Source organism: Gobio gobio (assembly GCF_949357685.1).
Source record: "Gobio gobio genome assembly, chromosome: 19".
NCBI classification, from domain to species: domain Eukaryota; kingdom Metazoa; phylum Chordata; class Actinopteri; order Cypriniformes; family Gobionidae; genus Gobio; species Gobio gobio.
The window spans coordinates 43403888-43426668 of NC_137112.1; the positions used below are offsets into that span (position 1 = coordinate 43403888).

The window sequence follows — 22781 nt, forward strand, 5'->3', positions numbered from 1 at the left end:
GGATCAGTAGAATGAGGCATCTACGATTGATTTGTCTATGACCATGCTCGTACTTTGACCTCACTTAGCAGAAGTTATGGCTGAGCTCAGAGATGATCACGTTCGTCTGATAAGAGGTAAAATAATAGCATAAATACTGCTCGGTTTTTCGCAGAAACTGATCGTTTCGCTAGATAAGACCCTTATTCACCGTCTGGTGTCGTTTAAAGCCCTTTGAAGCTGCACTGAAACTGTCGTTTGGACCTTGAACCATTTGGAGCCCATTGAAGTCCATTATATGGAGAAAAATCCTGGAATGCTTTTATAATAAACCTACATTTCTTTTCGCCTGCAGAAAGAAAGACATGGACATCTTGGATGACATGGGGGTGAGTAAACTATCAGCAAAAGTTTATCTAAAAGTGAACTAATCCTTTAAGACACTCTCACCTCAATTTTGGACCATCCACCTGGCGCGGCGACCATTTTTTCCGTCGTTAAAATTCGGACACACCCTAAGTGCACCTGCGCCATGTACTTTAGACCATGTGCTCAGATCATTAAAATAGGGCCCGAGGTGACGGGCAGTGACGATGTGTAAGATTGCAAATGAAAAAGCACAGTTTGAACATTTTTGCAAACTTTCAATACAAACTCTAAGTTTTATAGCAAAAAAAGCTAAACAATTCATCAAACGCAGCCCCAAAGTGCTTGGGGCAAAAAAGTCAGGATGCAATATCTCTGCCTGCCGTTTCTTCTTCCTGTCTGAGTTTAAATCACTAAATTAAACCATGCCAGTAGCCACGAGAGCTATTCACAAATCATGAAGCCCTTGTGCTGAGCTCCACTCCGCCACAAGATCGAACAGCTGTCTTATCTCAACTCACAATCGTCCTCTCGGTCCAATGCACGGCGAAGAACATCCGCCCCCTCCAAACTCACCAAATCTGCCATCCAAATGCTCTGCTTGTCTAAATATAAATCTAAAGAGTGCAAAATCACATCAATTGAACTGTACAGGCAAAGCACTTTGCCGACAGGAAGAGAAGCAAGTTTGAAAAGAAAATGTCTGAGCTGAGCGTGCATCTGTTCTCAGAAAAGATCATGGAGATTATAATGAGGCAGATTTTCCTCTATGTCCTTCCAGGAATATACACATATCATCACAATGCCGTGGCTCTGTTTGAGGGGAGAAAGACATTCGCCTGTTCTCGAAGGAAGAAATTATTATGAAACAACTGAAATCCGGCCTGGCTTGCTAACAATATTTGGTCTTTATTTAAAGGGTTAGTTCACCCAAAAATGAAAATTCTGTTATTAATTACTCACCCTCATGTCGTTCGACACCCTTAAGACCTCCGTTCATATTCGGAACACAAATGAAGATATTTTAGTTGAAAGCTGATGGCTGAGAAAGGCTTCAGATAGGCCTCCATTGGCATTCAGTACATTTACACTCACAAGACCCATAAAAGGCACTTAAAACGTCGTTACAAAGTCCATCTCACCACAGTGGCTCTACAATAATTTTACGATGTGACGACAATAGTTTTTGTGCGCAAAAAAAAATCAAAATAACACCTTTATCCAACTTGTTCTTGTCTTCCGTGTGTGCCTCCACGACGCATGCGCGAGAATATGACGTAGCGCCGGGGTTCGGGAATCCATGAAATGCACACTTTATCCCCATTTTGAGAACTACGCCGAGACCTAAAGCACGATCAATGTAGAATCCAACAGCTTAGATACGCGCGTCTTCCTCTGCTTGTAAACAAATCGCTTCTGGGTCATGTGTCCGAACGCCGGATCTGCGTCATATTCTCGCTCATGCGTCGTGGAGGCACAAACGGAAGACAAGAACAAGCTGGATAAAGGTGTTATTTAGATTTTTTTTTGCGCACATAACTATTGTCGTCGCATCGTAAAATTAGTGTAGAGTCACTGTGGTGAGATGGACTTTGTAACAACGTTTTAAGTGCCTTTTATGGATCTTGGAAGTGTGAATGTACTGAATGCCAATGGAGGCCTATCTGAAGCCTTTCTCAGCATCAGCTTTCAACTAAAATATCTTCATTTGTGTTCTGAATATGAGCGGAGGTCTTACGGGTGTCGAACGACATGAGGGTGAGTAATTAATGACAGAATTTTCATTTTTGGGTGAACTAACCCTTTAAGCAAATACTTGCCAAAAAAAGTCCACAAGTACACAAGTTAATTGTTAAAAGTGAGTGCGGGGTTTGAAGTCATGGCAGGGGTCAAGCTGGAACATGCTAAAAAGGTCAAAAGTTTGAAGTTATTTACTCACCAGGTCGTGGTTGGTTGAGTTGGAATCATCTTCGGGAAAGGGGATGTATACAGCTAAGGCCATGCAGTTGGCGAAAATCGCTATCAATATAAAGATATCAAATGGCCTGAGATGAAAGTTAAGGAGTAGAACAAACAGAATATTACACATTTAAAGTTAGAGGCAGTTAATATATACACATTTAGACATTCTTGTAAAGGTTTAAAAGTAAAATTTGCTACTGGAATCAATCAAACAAGACATATTGTGACAGTTCTGTACATCGAAAACTAGAGAAAATTTCAGGTCATCCCTTGAATTTGCTAGATTCAAAAATAATTACTCCACATCCATTATTAAACAAGGCTCAAAAATTATATCTATCAGAAAATCATTGACATTTAAAAAAATAATAATTATATGTAAACAAATTATATTTCCTTAATGTTTTTGTACAAAAAAAATTGAAAAATAATTATATAAAAACAACGATTATAATCTAATACTTGTATTTTTCCAAACCCTTCTAACTTATGCCTCCAAGACTATAAGAAGTTAGTCTGAGCCTTAGATGTCAACGTTGGCTGAACATCTAATGCATAAGGCACACAAAATGGGAAACAATTCAGGAGTTTCGAAGTCGTCATCTGATTGGTTGAATTCTACAGAACTTGTGTGTGGCGTTCTTTAACGGTCTGCCTAGAAACAAAGATTGTTTTATTGTTACTTTTAAAGGAACACGCCGACTTTTGGGGACTTTGGCTTATTCACCGTATCCCCCAGAGTTAGATAAGTCCATACATACCATTCTCATCTCCGTGCCATAACTCTGTCTGACGCACCCACCGCTAGCCTAGCTTAGCACAAAGACTGGAGGTAAACGCATAGACAGTAAAAGAAATGGACACAGCGACCCCATAGACTTCAACGCAGAAAAGTGAAGTCAATTAGAAGCACTCACTTCCTGATTGCTGAGCTGTGACTATACATGTTGTGATGTGTATAGTCACAGCGTACGCGCAGCCTCAGACTGAGCTTGACGACATAGATGTGACGTGAGCAACCAGTCTGACAGTTGTAAGTCTTCTAGTAGTTGTGCTAAGTGAAATCTATATCACCGAATCTTGGTCATGGAGCCTTTTATACAATGTCGTGTTTCTTTAGAAATAAACAATGGACAAATGGAGTCTTTAAACGCCTCAGATGTAAAGTTATTCGCTGTCAAAGTGACACCAAAATGAATGGGAGTCAATGGAATGCTAACAGCAGGTGATGGCTTGGTTAGCAATGGCTGCCCCTATGGAAGGAACGCTTTCCGGGTGTAGGATTACCTACGGCTCCAGCTAGCCTACTGCTCAATAAGTGACAAAATAACGCCAACATTTTCCTATTTGCATGTTGTGATGTGTATAGTCACAGCGTGTACAAATGACAAGGTTACAAGAGACACAGCCATCTTATAAACGTATACATACTGGGGACTATATTCTCAGAAGGCGCAGCACTGCTCTACTTCTGTGGAGTGCAGTGCTGCGCTGCGCCTTCTGAGAATATAGTCCCCAGTATGTATACGTTTATAAGATGGCTGTGTCTCATGTAACCTTGTTATTTGTACACGGTGTGACTATACACATCACAACATTTAAATAGGAAAATGTTGCCGTTATTTTGTCACTTATTTAGCAGTAGGCTAGCTGGAGCCATTTACCTCCAGTCTTTGTGCTAAGCTAGGTTAGCGGTGAGTGTGAGAGAATGGTATGTATGGACTTATCTAACTCTGGGGGATACAGTGAATAAGCCAAAGTCCCAAAAAGTTGCCGTGTTCCTTTAAAATTCTCAGAGCAAAATCTACACACATTTCCAATCGACTTCTAAGGTGTTTTACACAAGCCACACTATCATTGTAGGGACTTTAACTTCACATTTTCACGCCCCTAAGCATGACATTGAACAAAACAACAAACTCTGATTGGTTGCTTTGGTTGTCAGTCAGACAGCCAACTCGGGTGGTCCTTGTCCAACGAAAGATATGTATACCATATGCCAGACCATAGACATGTATACGTAGATGCCTCATTCCACCGCTTCAGGAACGTTGGCGCGCCCGCCATCTTGCAACGGTCAGCGTGTCATCACTCACAGTAAGAATCAATGATGCCACAACATTGCGCAACTTCTCCAGAAGAAATGGGATAACCTTTCACAGGTGAGAATGTGTTGGTTTGTGTTTTTATATGTATTAACTTAATATTACATGTTTTACTATGGTCATCTGCATACATCTGCTGAAGTCCATTTCAAACATAGATATTCATACGTAGGCCTAACCACAGTTGCAGACGCTGTCTTGAATGTTCACGCACTCAAATATGGCGGACAGCTTACTTATAGCAGCCCATTGAAACGGCCGCTAATGAGGCATCTATGAACATATTATATCTATGGTCCAGACCTTCTGCCGTGACGCTAATAACAAGTCCAGCTAGATACCTTTATTTCCTTGGTGACATTTAATTAGCAGAATTATAAAAACAATAAGATTCAGAGCATCACAGAAAACAAAAGCTATAAAAAAACATATTGAAATATTCAACAATCTCTGACACCGGCCCCTGTTCATCGGTACATCTTTATTACTAAGCCCAGCTAAATCTCATCTTGTGTTTGGTCAAGAGGGCCTGAAGGAAATAGCAGTGATAAGCTACTTGCATGTGTTTTAACAGCAAAAAGTCCATCAAAACAGTACTGACTCAGCCGCTCTGCTTTCCTGCAAGTGAGACACAAATTGTAAATAAAACTGGTGTGAGTCAGAGGACCTGAAAATGCTGCAGTCTACATTAAACATTCGACATAACATAAATCTATACTCTGCTTTCACAAAAGTGCATAATTTTGTTGTCGAGGGAACATTTTGTGCTAGATTGAGAGTTGTGTCTCGCATTACTCTCTCATTACTTTTTGCACTCACTTAATGCATTTTTTAAATCCAGTACAACGCAATGTTCTAATTTTATACAGCTAAATACTCTTATTAGGCCATGAGCTAGGACACTCAAATGTTGGATTATGCGCCATTCAGGGGAAGTTCTCTTTGACTTTCCCATTGTTCCCTTGAGTAAAGGCGGATAACTTTGAACGAACATTCCATTAACATTAGCTGAAGAACGCTTTAAAGGCTATAACTTTAAAGGCCCACTGAAGTGCGCAGCATTATTCAATGTGTTGATGTAATTTCCACTGAAACAGGAAGAGGGCGGGACATATCAAACAGCTCCTCCCCTTTTAAAAAATAGCCAATAGCGTTTCATTTATATCACAGCTCGGCCAGAGCCATTGAGCTTGGTAAAGCCGCATTTTTTCTCCTAATCTCTAACCGTTTCTCCTCCCAATCTCCTCCATATCGATTTAAAAGTATAGCATTCTGTGCAGAATTCAAATGAGTCTGATACGTTTTCTGGCCTGCGCGGATTCGCCAAGCGGCAACCTCCTGCAGTTTCTCTTGAAACCAATACGGAAGTGACTTAAACTGCAATTCATCGACTGACCACTAGGGACAGGCTCCAGAAGGGAGCAGAATCTCATTGAGCTCATGTTAAAATGCCCAACTTTACAGCAGAAAAACACATGTTTACAGCCTAGTACAAATTGTGGTTTTGGTCTATTCGGCTAATTTTGCCCTTCATGACAACTGTGAGGGGGGTGAATTTTTTTTATAACTCATTCGTTTGCATTATATAAAGCCTTAAAGATCTGCATAATTAAGGGCGTGGCCACTTTGAGTGACAGGTGGATAGCCATTCATCTGCTGTCTGTTAGTCATCACGTCACCTCAGCTCCGCCCACGTCCCGCCTCTTTGCCCATTTTCTGTTATCCGGGAGTGACGCTCTGCCAAGATGGCAACGGCCAGCTCGTCCTTACTTTACGCTTCAAAACTGCTCTTCAGAATCCTATGGGTGACGTCACGGACACAACGTCCATATTTTTTTACATTCTATGCGATTCGCGCATATGATCTGCTCTGTGCTATCGTCTTTCTGGACCAGAGCAGACTTTGTGAGCGGTGCAGCGGTTCACACGACACTAATGTGAAACCAGACTTCATTCGCCCCAATGGAAAGCATATTTACTTGAATCATTCCCTATCCACTATATAGTGCACTATGTGCCATTCACCATGTAGAAAACAGTAAACTTCTGAAGAGTGACCAATTTTAGCCGCAGCTTCAGCGTCTATTTATAATGTAGGGTGCGGGACGCTTTAGATTCTAGAGAGCATTTGATTGGACAATCGTTGACCCATAATGGCAGAAGTGAGAGACTAAAGGCCTGTACACACCGGGACGAATATCGCGCACGATTATCGCCAGCGTTTTTCGTGACGTTTTTCGGCGCGTCTTGAGTGTTCACACCCAAGCGATTTTCACTGGCGCTGCGCCGAGTGAACGTGCACATTCAGTAGATGCGCTCCCGGTACACAAGATGGTGCTGCGGCACTTTAAGCCTCTGACACTCGCTTGTCACACAGAAGGAGAAGAGAGACAGTATTTACGTGCTTGCCAAAACCATAGACATATTATGTATATGGACAAAACCATTCACACACTTTTTGCTAACTGGCAAGCAGCATTAGCAGTTCATCTTCTTCTTTGTCTTCTTACTACTTCTTCGTCATATCAATGTGTGCTCGGCAAGAGCGTTTTGTGCTTGAGCGCCACCAAGTCGTGTTTTACTGTCACTTCAGCAGCTCCAGGCACGTGAACAAAAGCGGCGATCTCATTGGTCGGCCAGTTTTTTACGCGCCGCGTCAAAATAAAAAAACGAACCCGAGGCGTTTTTTTAAAAATGCCGCTTTTACGCCTGGCATTTTGCGCGTCGGTGTGAACACTCACATTGGCGCCCATTGTTTAGTCCCGAGGCGTTAAACGTCGGCGATAAATGCGTGCGAAAATCGTCCCGGTGTGAACAGGCCTTAAGTTTTGAATGCTTATATCTTCTAAATGCGAATTTTGTCATTGTTTTGGAGCACACAAGCTTATAGATAACAGTAAGGCTAACATTCAAACTAAAAGCCAAAAAACTTTCAAATCATGGGGACTTTAAGAGAACCTTGCCAGAACATTGTTAAAAGTTCTGAGAACATTCCCTGTTAGCTGGGAAGTTGGTAGCGCTAGGCTAACATTAGCTTTTGCATGTTTTTAAACAAATGTTCACATCTGCAATGCTTTTTTCACTGCATATTATAATGTATGACAACAACACCAAAAAAGAGAGACATCCTCCTGGGCTATAGACCTTAGGTTATATGCCATATTGAATTTAACACAGATGAAAACAATGCTGTGTGAGATAGACATAGTTTTTACAATGGCATGCACTGTATAAAGGTCCTAGATCACGTCATTTTTTTACAACTCACAACTTTCAAAACTCTTTTACTGACAGCCGAGCAATCGGATTGTTAAACAACAGTACAATCCATTAAACGCACTGTATTCTATCCCTCAGAGTATCGTTTTCATTCCTGTCAAAAATGAAATTTGTCTTAGCTCTGAGACAGACTATAGATTCTCACTCGTAGAGATCTGCAGCTTGGAAGCCATAGCGCCTTTATCTTCCCCGTGTGACCGGGGAACAGATGTTCTTTTCAAAGCTCAGCTATACACGCTGACTTGCGCTTGAGATTAAGGTGCTCCTCACTGCAGGGAACACAGTTTCTCTCTAATAAAGACCACCAGACAAGCTTCTACTGGAGATCTCAAGCTGAGATGTCTGCTTTAGACGCAAAGGTGGACCACTTTCATGTGTTTACCTGTTCTCTTGATGATTCGCTCAATTACTTCAACCTGCCTTCACCTTTTTTCAGCACAGGCCACAAGCAAACCACAACATATGCTAGTTTTCCTGAGGAATAATGCCAGAAGAACCTTTAAAGCGTATTTACAAACAACAAACTCTGAGCTGAAGAGCAGACCACCATTTTTGACCACAAGCTTGAATGCTAAAATAGAATATACTGCAATCCACAGCTCATACAACAACAGTTCACTCAAAAAAGAACATTCTGTCATAGCAAACCTGTATGCGGCCATTTTTTCCATGAAACGCTAACAAAATATTTGAGGCCACTTTTCTATCAGCCATGACATTTTGTTAGCATTGAGCTAGCATTTTAGCACTTCTGGCTCCAGCGACCAGGGTTTTATTTTTATTGTTTTATGGAGTTTGAGGTTAAATGCCTGACATAAGGTCTGTGGTGAACACCAACTCAAGATATTTTCATGTTTTATTCTGCGACTTAAAATACATTAGTAAAGCTTTCTTGTGAAGCTTTTACTTGTCTTGAAAAAAGCAGTTGCTAACACGTGGCTAAAATAGAACCACAGAGGTTTTCAAGGAAATCAAACTTCATCACTCTGAACAGGGAAACTCTTCGACTCACTAGTCCGCTTTTACAGCCTTGTTGTGTATATAAATCGCACATGTGCAAACTATTCTAAAACAAACTTTCACGGAATTTTTTATTTGGAGTTGTTGGAAGCTTGACATTGAAGTCATGTGATCGTGGTGTATTTCATTTATAGTCTTTAGCTTTTATATGTTTATATAGTTTATACGTTTATCTTTATACTTCCGGAGATTGTATTGAAGCCTTGTTTATACTTTCACCTGGCTCCGCAGCACGAGCCTCCACTGACTGTGTGCGCTCCTCCCCAAACGGACGAGGCGTTTATACTCGACGCGCTCGCCGCTGTACTATTCTTTGAAACGACAGAGGGCGACTCGGAGTAATTGTTCTATAAATCATTAGAAAACAGCGGTGAGAAGAAGTAGAAGAATGTACACAGGTGACGATCTCTTGCGTCCCAATTCGCATACTATCCGTACTAAATAGTATTCGAAAAAAGAATTAGTATGTCCAAAATCGTAGTATGTTGATATGAGTATTCCAAAGATACCCGGATGGTCTACTATGTCCAGTCAGAATTCGAAGTGCAGATCGACGCACACCCTAACGGCTGATATTGCCCACAACCCATTGCGAGTTGGGCAGAGGATTCGATTAGAACTACAAACGCGGATAAAAAGTGTTAAAAAACTACAAACATGACGGTTGTGCGAGTCCGACGGTTAAGTAGAGAAGTTTAGATAAAAGGGATTGAGTGATAAATTTTGAGTATTTAACCTGACGAAAAGATATTTATTCAATGTTCACCACATAATATTTCACCTGCAGCAGCATTATGAACTTGTGTAATGATACGTTTGGCCATTAACTTTTAAACGCATCATTATATTTAAACTGCAAACACATGAGAGGAGACCCGCGAATGGCAGATCAACGTGCGTCTACTCTTCTCTCCGATACAGTAGGAAATTAAATTGAATGTGGAGGATTTGAACTGTGCCGATGATTGACAAGGCAGTTTAAACGGTGACGGGATGCACGTAACCAAGCGACAGAGTCCGTTAAAGATGACGAAGTAGTGTGTCCAAAAGCTTGCATACTCTTTTGCTACCACACTACAAAAGAATCGTGTAAAACTCTGTAAACCTTGATATCATTACTATAAGATGGGCTAATTTATGCTTTTGTAGGCTCATTTTCCAAACATAAGCAACTCATTTGTATGTGCAAACTGGGTGTCGGTGTGATGAGACGTCATGCTCAGCTAGATTCGCCTAGAACTCGTGCATCTTCGGATGCGCGAGACGCGCGAAAAGTTACAAAAAATGCACTGCTCACCGCCACGCAAAATGGGGTTGCACGCACCCAACACGCACTACCACCCACTATCGCGTCGAGTATAAACAAGGCTTTAGGCTTCAAAAGTCATAAAACTTGTGTTCATTAACTTATCATGATAAACTTTTGTTGGTCACAGAGCTTATTTTATGCAATAATCCTATTGGATTTTTGTCAAGGGAACCAGGTTGATGCTAACTTCTGGGTTGGCCTACAAAAAGACATCATCGCTGCAGCACTCTATTGCGATTTTCAAACAAACTTTCAAAACATTCCCCTCATCCTCCATTGGTCAGACAAACAGATAGGCTAGTCCCACCTCCAACTCACCCCATTGGTTGAGCCAATATCATTTTATTGGTTAGATATGTTCAAACTAGGGCTGGGCGATAAAACGATAACAGTATGTATCGCGATAGACACGTAATTGATATCAATAAAAAATGCGTTAGATAAAACGTTCGATAATTTATTTTTTTTCTTCGTCGGAAGAAACCAGAGGTTGCGAAGCAAGTTTGTTTGCATGAACAAAGGCACTCGCTCTCTGGTAACCAAGCAACGTAGGGAGTGACAGGCTAACAGCCAATCATGTAACTGTATCTCCTTTTGGTTGCGCCATATTGTTGTCTCGTGTTGGATTAATTCTTCAGTAAACAGAACCGGCGTGGAGTGATAAGTGGAAAATGAGTGCCGCAGCGAGCAAGGAAATTGTTGATAAAACAGGAAAACAAGTCAGCTCGCCAGTATGGAAGTTTTTTGGATTTTATAAGTCTGACTGTATTCAGACCAATGTCGCTTGCAAATTATGCAAGACTGTCATCCCTACCAAGACTGGTAATACCACAAACTTGTTTTACCAGCCTTGTTTATACTTTCGTCTGGCTCCGCAACGCAAGCCTCCGCTGACAGCGCGCACGCCTCGTTCGTTTGGGGACGTGTTTATACTCGACGTGCTCGCCGTTGTGCTATTCTTGCCTTTGGCTGAATCCGAAATTGCCCCCTAAACCCTCAATTACTATTCCCTACTTTAGTCCACTAATACAGTTCACTTGAAGGAGTGAATGAAAACAATGAGCGAATTCGGACAGTCGTTGTGTGTACATCATTTGTACACTCGTTATTGCGGTCCAAAGTGGAATAGAATGAGTGCACTCAATAACATCCACTATCGTTTTGGACACCACTACAAATGGCTGTCCCCTCAAATAGCGCCCTATTTAAGGGTATAGGGGGCGATTGCGGATTTAGCCTTTGAAACCACATGGAGAGGTAATGTTACTCTGCATCAGTGCCTTATGACAAAGCATCTAAACGGCACTGCACCATGTTAAGAGATAATTGTTAAGTGTTCATTGTGATCGTAGACTTCAAAATTATTTGAGTGTTTTCCATGGTTGTGTTGACATTTCTGCCTTTATAACTGAGGGGATTACAATCACCTGGTCCTTATTTTAAATAGGTCATAAAAATAACAATTAATTATCGATATCGACCGATATGAAACGCATAAATCGTGATACAGTTTTCAGCCATATCGCCCAGCCCTAGTTCAAACTGCAATGTTTTGATAGCACCGCAAAGCAAGTTTTCATACTTTTCAGTGGACTCAACCTATAAATCGCTAAACATATAATTGTCTCTAAATATTTAAGGGACAGCTGACCTAAAATAAACAATTTACCATCATGTTGTTCAAAACCTACATGCATTTTTTCTTCTTCTGAAGAACACAAAATAAGTTATTCTGAAGAACATTGGAACCCAAACAAGAGTTTTGATATTGGTCTATGTTGACAGAAACCCAAGTGTTACAAATGGTAAAGGATACTTCCATTCCACAAGGCTGATACAGGCCCGGCGGATGGGGTTGTTGAGGTTGAGGCAGAAGAGAGCTCTCTGCGGCCGCGTGTTGGCCGAACTGCCCTGTTTTTTGCTCTTGGCATACTGCTGCCGCTTCTTCTGGGCCAGCGAGCCGGCCGGTACCACCGAAGGTACAGCAGGCACGGAGGCTGCGGGGGGCGCGGCAGGAGTCGCAGCAGGCGCAGCAGGGCCGTTGGCGCTCATGGTGCGGGCGTGGACCTGAGCAGGGCGTCCACCAGCATGGGCCTGCCAGGGGAGAGGGCACAGGGGTGGGCGCTGGAGCGGAGGGTCTCACCAACAGGCTGGCACGTCACCAGAGAGAGGGACTCTGGTACTGCTGGCATAATTTGCCTCTGTAGAAGATAGAGAAGAGAGTAAGAGGATGCTTGTGGTCTGAAAGAGAGAACACGAGAAAGCGCAGAGAATACAGTGGGAGGCTGTGCAGTGACTTCCTTCACCGCTACATTATATTATGCAACAATGTGGGTGTAAGACTAAAAGATGCATACAGTATGTCTTTGGGTCTAAAGGCCAGTGTCTCAACCAAGCTTTGCGAGCAGTCCAACGTGTGAAAGACGTGGGCCTAAACATAAAAACTATATTTAAAAGGAATAGCTTACTTAATATTAAAATTAGGTTATTATTTACTCTCTTTCATGTTGAAACCAACACCATAAAAGAGGCCCTTAGGACTCACACCCTTTATTTCATGCTTTATGAAAGAGGATCAGACCAAAAATTAAGTTGTTAAAGACAATCCTAAAGTTAACATTAGTTACTGCATTAACTAGCAATGAGCAATACATCAGAAATGTATATATAACATAAATGTATTAAAAAAAAAAAAATTTAACATTAATGAAGATTATTAAATGCTTAAGGAGTATTTTTCATTGTTAGTTTAAGTTAACTAATGTTTAAAACTGGAACCTTATTGTAAAGTGCTAAGGGCTAAGTTCGCCCTCATGTCGTTCCAAACCCGTAAGACTTTCGTTCATCTTCAGGAAAACACAAACGAAGACCCTTTTGATGAAATCTGAGAGCTTTCTATCCCTCCTTTTGCAGCTACGCAACTACAGCACGTGTTACTCTAGCACTTTTTGAGCTTCTGCAAGAACCAATGAGGTTCATTCTCGTGTTACTCTAGCACTTTTTGAGCTTCAGCAAGAACCAATGAGGTTCATTCTCGTGTTACGCATCACGTTTGAGCTTCAGCAAGACCCAATGAGGTTCATTTTCGTGTTACGCAGCACTTTTAGAGCTTCAGCAAGAACCAATGAGGTTCATTCTCATGTTACGCATCACGTTTGAGCTTATGCAAGAACCAATGAGGTTCATTCTCGTGTTACGCAGCACTTTTTGAGCTTCTGTAAGAACCAATGAGGTTCATTCTCGTGTTACGCATCACGTTTGAGCTTCAGCATGAACCAATGAGGTTCATTCTCGTGTTACTCAGCACTTTTTGAGCTTCAGCAAGAACCAATGAGGTTCATTCTCGTGTTACGCATCACCTTTGAGCTTCAGCATGAACCAATGAGGTTCATTCTCGTGTTACTCAGCACTTTTTGAGCTTCTGCAAGAACCAATGAGGTTCATTCTCGTGTTACGCAGCACTTTTTGAGCTTCAGCAAGAACCAATGAGGTTTATTCTCGTGTTACGCAGCACTTTTTGAGCTTCAGCAAGAACCAATGAGGTTCATTCTCATGTTACGCATCACGTTTGAGCTTCTGCAAGAACCAATGAGGTTCATTCTCGTGTTACACAGCACTTTTTGAGCTTCAGCAAGAACCAATGAGGTTAATTCTCGTGTTACGCAGCACTTTTTGAGCTTCAGCAAGAACCAATGAGGTTCATTCTCGTGTTACGCAGCATTTTTTGAGCTTCTGCAAGAACCAATGAGGTTCATTTTTGTGTTACGCAGCACATTTGAGCTTCTGCAAGAACCAATGAGGTTAATTCTCATGTTACGCATCACGTTTGAGCTTCTGCAAGAACCAATGAGGTTAATTCTTGTGTTACGCATCACGTTTGAGCTTCTGCAAGAACCAATGAGGTTCATTCTCGTGTTACGCATCACGTTTGAGCGTTCACAAGAAACAATGAGGTTCATTCTCGTGTTACGCATCACGTTTGAGCTTTCACAAGAACCAATGAGGTTCATTCTCGTGTTACGCATCACGTTTGAGCTTTCACAAGAACCAATGAGGTTCATTCTCGTGTTACGCATCACGTTTGAGCTTTCACAAGAACCAATGAGGTTCATTCTCGTGCATAGCAAGTATGGTTGATTTTCTGTTTATGTTTGTTGATCAATGTTAATAAGTTTTGAAGCGTCAAAGTGGTAGTTGCGTAGCTGTCAATGGAGGGACAGCAATCTTTCAGATTTCATTAAAAAAGATGTTGATTTGTGAACGACATGAGGGTGAGTAATTAATGACATAATTTTCATTTTTGGCTGAACTATCCGTTTAACCTTCATTCTACATATCTGAACTGCCTTATCACGATACATGACAAAGGGCATTTGCCATCAAACTTGTCAGAATATGTAAATACTGACATAATTGTTATGTTTTATTGCTTCAAATCTAAAATCAAAATCAAAACCATGAAACCAGGAGCATCTAATACTGAACGCTCTGAGGTAGTGCAACAATACTACGAGGACCATATACAATGTGCCAGAGTAAAAAATAGCATACAATTTCTCACAAACAGAAGACAGAAGCTTAAAGCAAAACAGGGCAGCAAAAAAGAAAGGCAAAACATCCCTCCTAAATGACAGAGGTATTATTAGGATAATGTCACAAAAAAGTTGCAGCCTGTGGAAAAATCAATGCGTGTAGCGTGACCCAATGAAAACCAGCCTGCAAATAGATGCATCGTGGCAGAGAATCACACTAGCAACCCCACACACAAACAGACATTATCCGCAAACAACAGCAAAGAAAATCATCATCTGCATTCAAATACAAGCAAAAAACACACATCCAGGCTTACGTGATCCACAAATGTCACTCATATACATCAGAGTCCTTGAACAACTAGGCCCCGCAGAGGAAATGAAGACATGCATGGAAAGGTCATATCGCCAGTATACATTTCCCTTTAAGCATTTGTCTCCCATCGGTTCGTGAAAACCCAAGACATCGCATTCAAATATGCCCATTTCACGCCAATGCTCAGCTGTCGTTGCGTTTACAATAAGTGTTAATCTCAACACTAATCATATAGGATATCAAGTGCAGTGTATCCTGTCGGCTACTGGCTCATTTATTGGACATACGTGACAATAAATGATGCATAATGGTAATGAAATAGTTCCTTCGTTTACAATTGTGCGTCCATAGATACTAAACGTGGACGTTTAAACTATCATGAAGGACAATGACACATTGTCATTTTAACATCGCACAGCAATGATGCATTTATTTGTGCTTAATGCCTATTGATAAAGAGGCTTGTAGCGTTTCTTCCCATATATTTTTCGTTTCTATTCCATATATCTATGGCAGCCTTTCCTCAGTTCCAACAACAGCTGTGATGCGTCTTTAGTCTCCGACTGTTCATTTCTTTAAAAAACGACTGATTATGACAAGCAGTGACAACATCAAAGGTCTAGCGGGACCGAAACGAGCGCAAAATCCACCGCATCAGCATCATCAGCATCTTTTCGGGTCTGACACAGATGCACAATGATCGCACTCCATCATTTGTTACACACAGATCCGTTTTAACCAGAAACACGCCAGGCCGCTGCGTGAATATCGTACCTTTGATGAGGTCTTTCCTTTCAGCTGAGGATGATGGTGATGTTTCGGCTTATATCCAGAGATAAAACTCCGACATCGATTAAAACGCTCGGGTCCGATCTGACACGGTAAATTCAAATTCATCAGTGTGCATTCGTTATTTTGCGCGTGAGAGAGCGCGAGAGCTGCCTCGCGTTCGGCGCGCGTTGCCCGTGTTGAAGCGTCACGCGGCGTCGGCGAACGGTGAGATGAGCTGAACTCCCCCTCCGGCTGTGCACGCAGGAACCGCGCTTACTTTAGTGACTAGGACTCTGAATCTTTTAAAGAATCGGTTCGCTCAAATGGATCATCTCACTTGAGTCATCGTTCAGTTCTTCCCAATGCGGGATTTTAGCCTACTTTTCTTTTTTGGTTTGTTGTGAAAAGCGTTTTTTTTTTATTGGGTGACATTTATTATTTCAACATTGTTTATATAAAATGCTGTTAATAGCTTGTTCACAATAGGCCATGTTAAAATAAATAGTATCCCGAATTTTGTTAATATTGTTCTCATATTATTTTACGCCTAAAACGAATCATTTCAATGATTCACCAGTTCACTTATAATTTAACATAAATATTTTTTCTTCATACATGGTCGGAAAAAATATAAAAGGAATTAGTTCACCCAAAAATTAAATTTGGTCATTAATATCTCACCCTCATGTAGTGCCTTACCCATGCGACACAATATAAATGAAGATATTTTTGATGAAATCCGACAGCTCTCTGACCCCTCCATAGACAGCTGTTTAATTACAACTTTCAAGGTCCAGAAAGGTAGTAAAGAAATTGTTTAAATCATCCATGTGACTCCAGTGGTTCAACCTTAAAGGTCCTGTTCTTCGTGATCCCATTTTTCAAACTTTAGTTAGTGTGTAATGTTGCTGTTAGAGCATAAATAATACCTGTAAAATTATAAAGCTCAAAGTTCAATGCCAAGCGAGATATTTTATTTAACAGAAGTTCCCTTTCAAAGCCTACTGCGAACGGTCGGTTTGGACTACATCCCTGTACTTCCTGCTTTAATGACGTCAGTAGAACAGTTTGTTGACTAACCTCCGCCCACAAGAATATGCGAAAAAGGGGGCGTGGTCTTGTTGCTCTCCCACGTGGAGAAGAGGAAGTGTTGCATTCGTAGAGTGTATTTATCGCCATGTCGTCGAGACGCTCCTTTTGTTTGGTCTTCAGGGGCTGTACTTTGAGCGCCTGCATCTCCCCATTATGGTAAGAGGCGTGACCGTTCCGGGCAACGTGCGCTAAGCTGCTGTCGAATCACAACACGGGAACCGCTGGCACAATCAGAACTCATTACGTTTTTATGAAGGAGGGACTTAATAGAATAAGGAAATCTGAGCCGTTTTTAGGACCGTGAAAACAGCGGTATACAGATAAGTACATTGTGTGAAAAATACTGTGTTTTTTTACACGCGAAACATTAACACATGTTATATTGCACACTGTAAACACAATCACAGCTTAAAAAAAACAGGAAAAACGGGAACTTTGATGTTATGAAGCGACGAGAATACTTTTTTGCGCAAAAAACAAACAAAAATAACGACTTTATTCAACAATCTCTTCAAGGCTGAATCCGATATCACCCCCTATACCCTCAAATAGGGCATTATTTGAGGGAACAGCTGTAGTGAGGTCCGAAATCAAAGTGGACGTTATTGAGTGCACTCATTCAATCCCACAATGCACCGCAATAACGAGTGTACATATATATAGTATACGTATATCGTCTACTGTACATATAAGGAAAAATAAGTTTGTCTTAGACTATTTTAAACGTTTCTTGGGTTAAATTATGTGCTCGCATTCATTAATTTTCACTTGTGTGTGCTTATATAAGTATCACTAAAAATATTAGGATGTAAGTTATTAACGTTTTAAAATTTCACATTTAAAGAAATCTAGTGTTTGATCATATCTAAATATTTATTAAAATGCAAACCCTACAAATAAGTAAGCAGTTATGATCTGCAATACTTTTTTGAACAACTAGACTAGATGTATATTTATTAAAGCTGCACTATGTAACTTTTCCGTCCACTAGAGGTCACCTATTCAAAACAAAAGGCGTAGTTTGATGACACCACGTTTGAGTGCAGAATTTTGGGACATGTGGTCTTCACCTCACAGCCAGGGCCGGATTAACCATTAGGGCAACTGGTCACTTGCCCCGGGGCACAGGACATCTAAGGGGCCCTGGGCACTGTCAAATATTATGTTAGATCACGTTAAAAACGCAATCCTTACTTTCCTAATTATATTTTTGCAACCCGTTCGATCAACATATGTTAAATCACGTAAAAAACAGTGTCTGTAGCTTCTTGCGCTGCTGTGCAGCGAGCGAGGACGAGCTGTCAAGTCGAATCACGTGACTTGACGCTCTGAAATCAGTGTTGCCAGATTGGGCGGTTTTGAATTTGATTGTGCGGTTAAAAACGGGTTTGGGCAGGTGGACAAAATTTGGGTTGGTTTGGGGTCAGTTTGGTGGTTTTCAAACATCTAAATTGTACAGTCTAATTGGTTAATAACAAACTCAAGTGTGCATGACACACACCGGCCCAGCGTTCAGCGTAGAGTCAGCTGGCGTTGGTGTTGACGTCGCTGACGAGCACGCACTTTCAGCCAATCAGCGATCAGCAGGGAGTCGCGACTCGCGCTCATTCATGACAGGTTTTCAGCGCGAAATTGTATCTGGATATCAAATGATCGCTATGCCAAAGTGGCATAAATATACAGTAAGTTATCTACAGTAATGAGTGGGAGAGGGATCCAACTCTCAAAACGTGGATTACACCTGTGACTCAAAGACTCTTTATACATATAACTAACTCCAAGAGGTTGAATGACTTGAATTGAAATCGAATAGGCTAGTAACTTATATGACTCCTGAGCATCATCGTGTGCACACTGGCCTGATCAGGACATCTGCACCTTTTAAAGCGTCTAGACTGCGCTCTACTCGTCCCAACAGCTGCTGAAAGAGGTTTGAATCAACGATTAATTAAGTTCTGCGTTATGTTCTATAAATATGTACTTCACGAAAGACATAACATTACTAGTTCTATCTGAAGTTAAAGCACAGCACAAAAGTAAACGCATTCTTGTTGTTAATTTTTTGTTGTAGGACTATTGTACAGCATCAGTGAATGACACATTTTGGCTGTGGTGTGTGCAGTAATGTGTGCGTAATGCCTGCTAATTACATTGTTTATTCTGATTATATTGGGCACTTTTTGCACTTAAATTAGTTTATTCTTACTGTTGACATTTGAAAATGATGCATGTGTTTTTCCATGTCATGCATGACTGTTTTTGAATGCCCTGTTTTGATCCATTTTCCTGGGAATTTTTTTTTATTTTTACATCATTATTTTGTTTTAAGGAGATAAAATGGTGCTAATCAGCCTTGATTGACATGGCAATAAAATTATATCAAATTATTTTGGCAGTTCAAATTTTGGGTGTTTTTTTCTTGAATTGGGTGGGTTTTAGTGAACTTTTGGGCTTGGAATCGTCGACCCAATCAGTCAACACTGTCTGAAATTTAAGCAGGAGCGCTAAAAGAAAATGTAAAAGAGAAAAGGAATTGAAATTAGTCGACATTATGAAACATATTCCAAAAATAGCCACAATTTCACATTGTAGCATTTTAGGAATAAAAAATCTCTGGTTTTAGGTTAAGGCTTCCCTAGCTGTCTGCTTTATTTCACTGTTGCAGTCAAAATATAGGTTGATTGGCTATATTGAAACATTTAATAATTACTCTGTAGCAGCCACTAAGTTCTGTGAAAGATTCATTGTAAAAAGTTATGTTAAACATTAGTGCATCATTAGTGTTCTGTCTCTTGAATGCACTTTATGCTGAGGCTATTACATCTTCACTGAGCATTGCAGAAGCCTGATTTGTTAGTATAGAAGTATAGGCTATATGCTCTTGGTGATAGCGACTTTGCGATTGTTGCTTTGGGGCAGGGGCAGGGGGGCCCTTGAGTCTTGTTGCCCAGGGCACAGGAAATTGTTAATCCGGCCCTGCTCACAGCCGGTGGAAAAGAATCGGGTAGAAATCATGTTCATGGATGCGATTATTAAAATTATAGTATGAAGCAGAGAAGGACCGAGTGTTGTGGAGCTGAGCAAGGCCGCTGAATCGATTGTTAATAAGAAGAACGCAACACATGCCTCGGGAGTGGGACTTTTATTATGCCACTGTTGCCGGCGCCACTTCCGCTGTTCCAGTCATGAGTATGAGCAGCTCTGTTAATCATATATATCAGATACATTTGAGTGTGTTGAAAATGATGTTATGAGGTTACTCTGTGCGTTCGCTCGGCAGCAGCTATGACACTTGTTCACACTGCAGTGAGAGTAAAGCGTTTCTGCAGAATACAACCGGAAACCGAGGGGAACGCAGATATGACGCCATTGACAAGCGACTGTCAATGTTGTAAGTACTCAGCTGAACTAAATATATAACACTGGCCTAGTGGTTTTTGGAAATTTTACTGAAAGAATGTTACATAGTGCACCTTTAAAGAGCCATACAGGCACCTAGTTGGTAATGGCATTACAAATGAAAATTATTATTTTTCTAGCCACAAAATGACTCTACTTTGCCTCTTTGAATTGGAATTCTCTATTTTAACCTTAATTACTACACTAATTGTAATATAAATAATACAAATATTAGGAGAAAAATATTTTAAGTGGTCATTAATTGACAATAACTATCGCACAAATAGTATTTAGTATCAAAAGATCTCCTCAAAATATTCAATAAATATTATTGAACTAAAATATAGAACATTTATTTAATTGAAAAATAGTTAAGGTGTATGGTCACATTTGCCCATCAATGAGTATGAGTCTGAGCTATTAGTAAGGAATACCTGAGGGCTAAATAGAAGAAAAACATTAATATTAATGTTAACAATATTGCATCTCCATCACTCACGCGAGATGAAAGCATGTTGCAACTCTGTTTTTCAACGCCTCTGGCTTTAACTGGATGCCTCATTAAGTGCGGCAAAACGATATTTATTGTTTGAATTTCGCATTAAAACTTTTTTTAAAATTTAAAAGCTTAGACTTTGTTTAATATCAAAAGCAGGTTTGGCAATTTGGCATGAGATTAAGTTGGGCAGAGTGAGACCGTGAGACCTGAAAGCGTGTGTCTCACGCCAAATGCGGAAGAGTTGGCAACCCTGAACATTTATTCAAAAACATAACACAGATAATCCACAAACAAGAGCATAATCCACAGAGAACCAAAAGGTGACCAACGGCAAGAACACATATACAGGAGTAACGACCGACAAACAACAACTGAAGCACTGGGGTATATATACACAAAGGGAAACAAGGTTAACAAGATAACAAGAGGGAGTGGCTAAATGGGAAACACCTGGGGAAACGAATCAACATGAAAAACTACAAAGAACTACAAAACATGACACAAGACAGGAAATAAAAGTCCTCACAAGACAGGGAAACAGGCTGGGCTATATATTATATGACAAATTTACACTGCAAAGGCACAGACACTTCTGAAGTGTTTAATGCTGCTTAGAGGTGGCATATGCATTTTTCACAGCCATTTAAATGGCATATTGTTATACACTGTAAAAAAAAATCCCCGTAAAATGTACGGTAAAAAAACGGCAGCTGTGGTTGCCAGAACTTTACCGTAAAAAATACGGCTGTAACGTTTTAGGTTTTTAGGGACAGCACCATATAATTTAAAGGTTTATAATAATTACGGTTAAAAAATGTTTTATTTTACAGTTCAAAACCGTATAATTTAAAGGTTTAATGTAATAATTACGTTTAAAAAAAATTTACAGTTCAAAACCGTATAATTTAAAGGTTTATATTGTAATGATTATGTTTACACTGTAAACAATTTATGGTAAATAAAAAACATATTTCATTAACTGAAATAATGTTAAATTACCAACCTATTGAAATACTAATATTTGTTATGTACCTTTGATATATACAGACAACCACCAATCACAGTGGTGATGAGAATCACATGATGAATCAAAGCTCATCACAAGCAGCTTTTAAGAGGACAATACTAATATATAGAAGTGTCATTCACACAAACACTAAACACCATCATGGTAAAACACATGAAATTAAAAAAATTTATTTAACAACATCAGATGTAACATAAAGCCCTAATGTACATAACTGATTAGAACAAACAAAGAAGAAACAGTTATTGCAATGAAAATACATCAGATGTGAAGTGTCACGCAGGGAATTCTGGTAATGTCAATTTACGGGTTTTCACTGTAAATTACACAATGACTTGTTCTTTTTCACTTCCAAAAGCAGTCAATTTAACTGTATTTTACAGCAAAATTAAATGAAATGTAAGGTTAGATCTATTACAGTTATTCACCGTATATAGTACGGAAACTTTCTGTTAACCAATGAACTGTTTTTCACCGTAGCATTTTTACAGTAAAATACCGTTAAAATCACAATCATTTTTTACAGTGTAATTATTATAATGGAACATAATTTAGTCTGGCTTTTATGCAGCATTGTGTCTTTACACAGAATTTTGAGCAAACACAGAGCAGCATTAACTCAGCTGTGTAAAGATGCCTTTAGATAAGCAGGAATAGGGCAATAAATCTGATACATACTAATTCATTAAATAGGACCCTAAACTACAGACCCACATGCCAGTGAAATGATATGCCAAGGTGGTTTGCATAAATGACAGCTGTGACTGATTGAATAAGGAAGGCCGGCTGAAAGGGTGAATTCGAAGTCGTCAGTGTGTGTGCGGAGTGTAGAAATGACCTAATCAGGACGAGAAAATATAAAGCTCACAGAGGAGAACCGAAGGCCTTCAAGAACATGCAATTAGAGCTCGGAGAGTTAGGAATTCCCTTGAGTAATCATTTTCACAGAGAAAACTGTGTAATCTGAATTAACGCAAGAAACCCATTTTATCCTGTGCATGGGAGGACAAATACAGTATTTCCAGCATTTCAGAGGAGGTGTATTTCTGGAGACTATAGCAAACAGAAACGGCAAGAATAATACATATTCTTCTGCACTGCAGGCAATAATCATCTGTTTGATCA

General features: G+C 40.2%; 1 protein-coding gene across 1 annotated transcript in view; it reads right to left on the reverse strand.

The window, feature by feature from the left end:
- cacna1da (calcium channel, voltage-dependent, L type, alpha 1D subunit, a) overlaps positions 1-15897 on the reverse strand; it is a 152274-nt gene extending 136377 nt beyond the window's left edge. Inside the window, exons 1-3 of the mRNA XM_079845004.1 lie at positions 15643-15897; positions 11837-12221; positions 2285-2390 (exon numbers count right to left, since the gene is read on the reverse strand). Of these exons, the coding sequence (XP_079701130.1) occupies positions 2285-2390; positions 11837-12072 (342 nt within the window). The 5' untranslated portion in view covers positions 12073-12221; positions 15643-15897. The remainder of the gene's footprint in view (positions 1-2284; positions 2391-11836; positions 12222-15642) is intronic.
- Positions 15898-22781: the final 6884 nt, after the last annotated feature.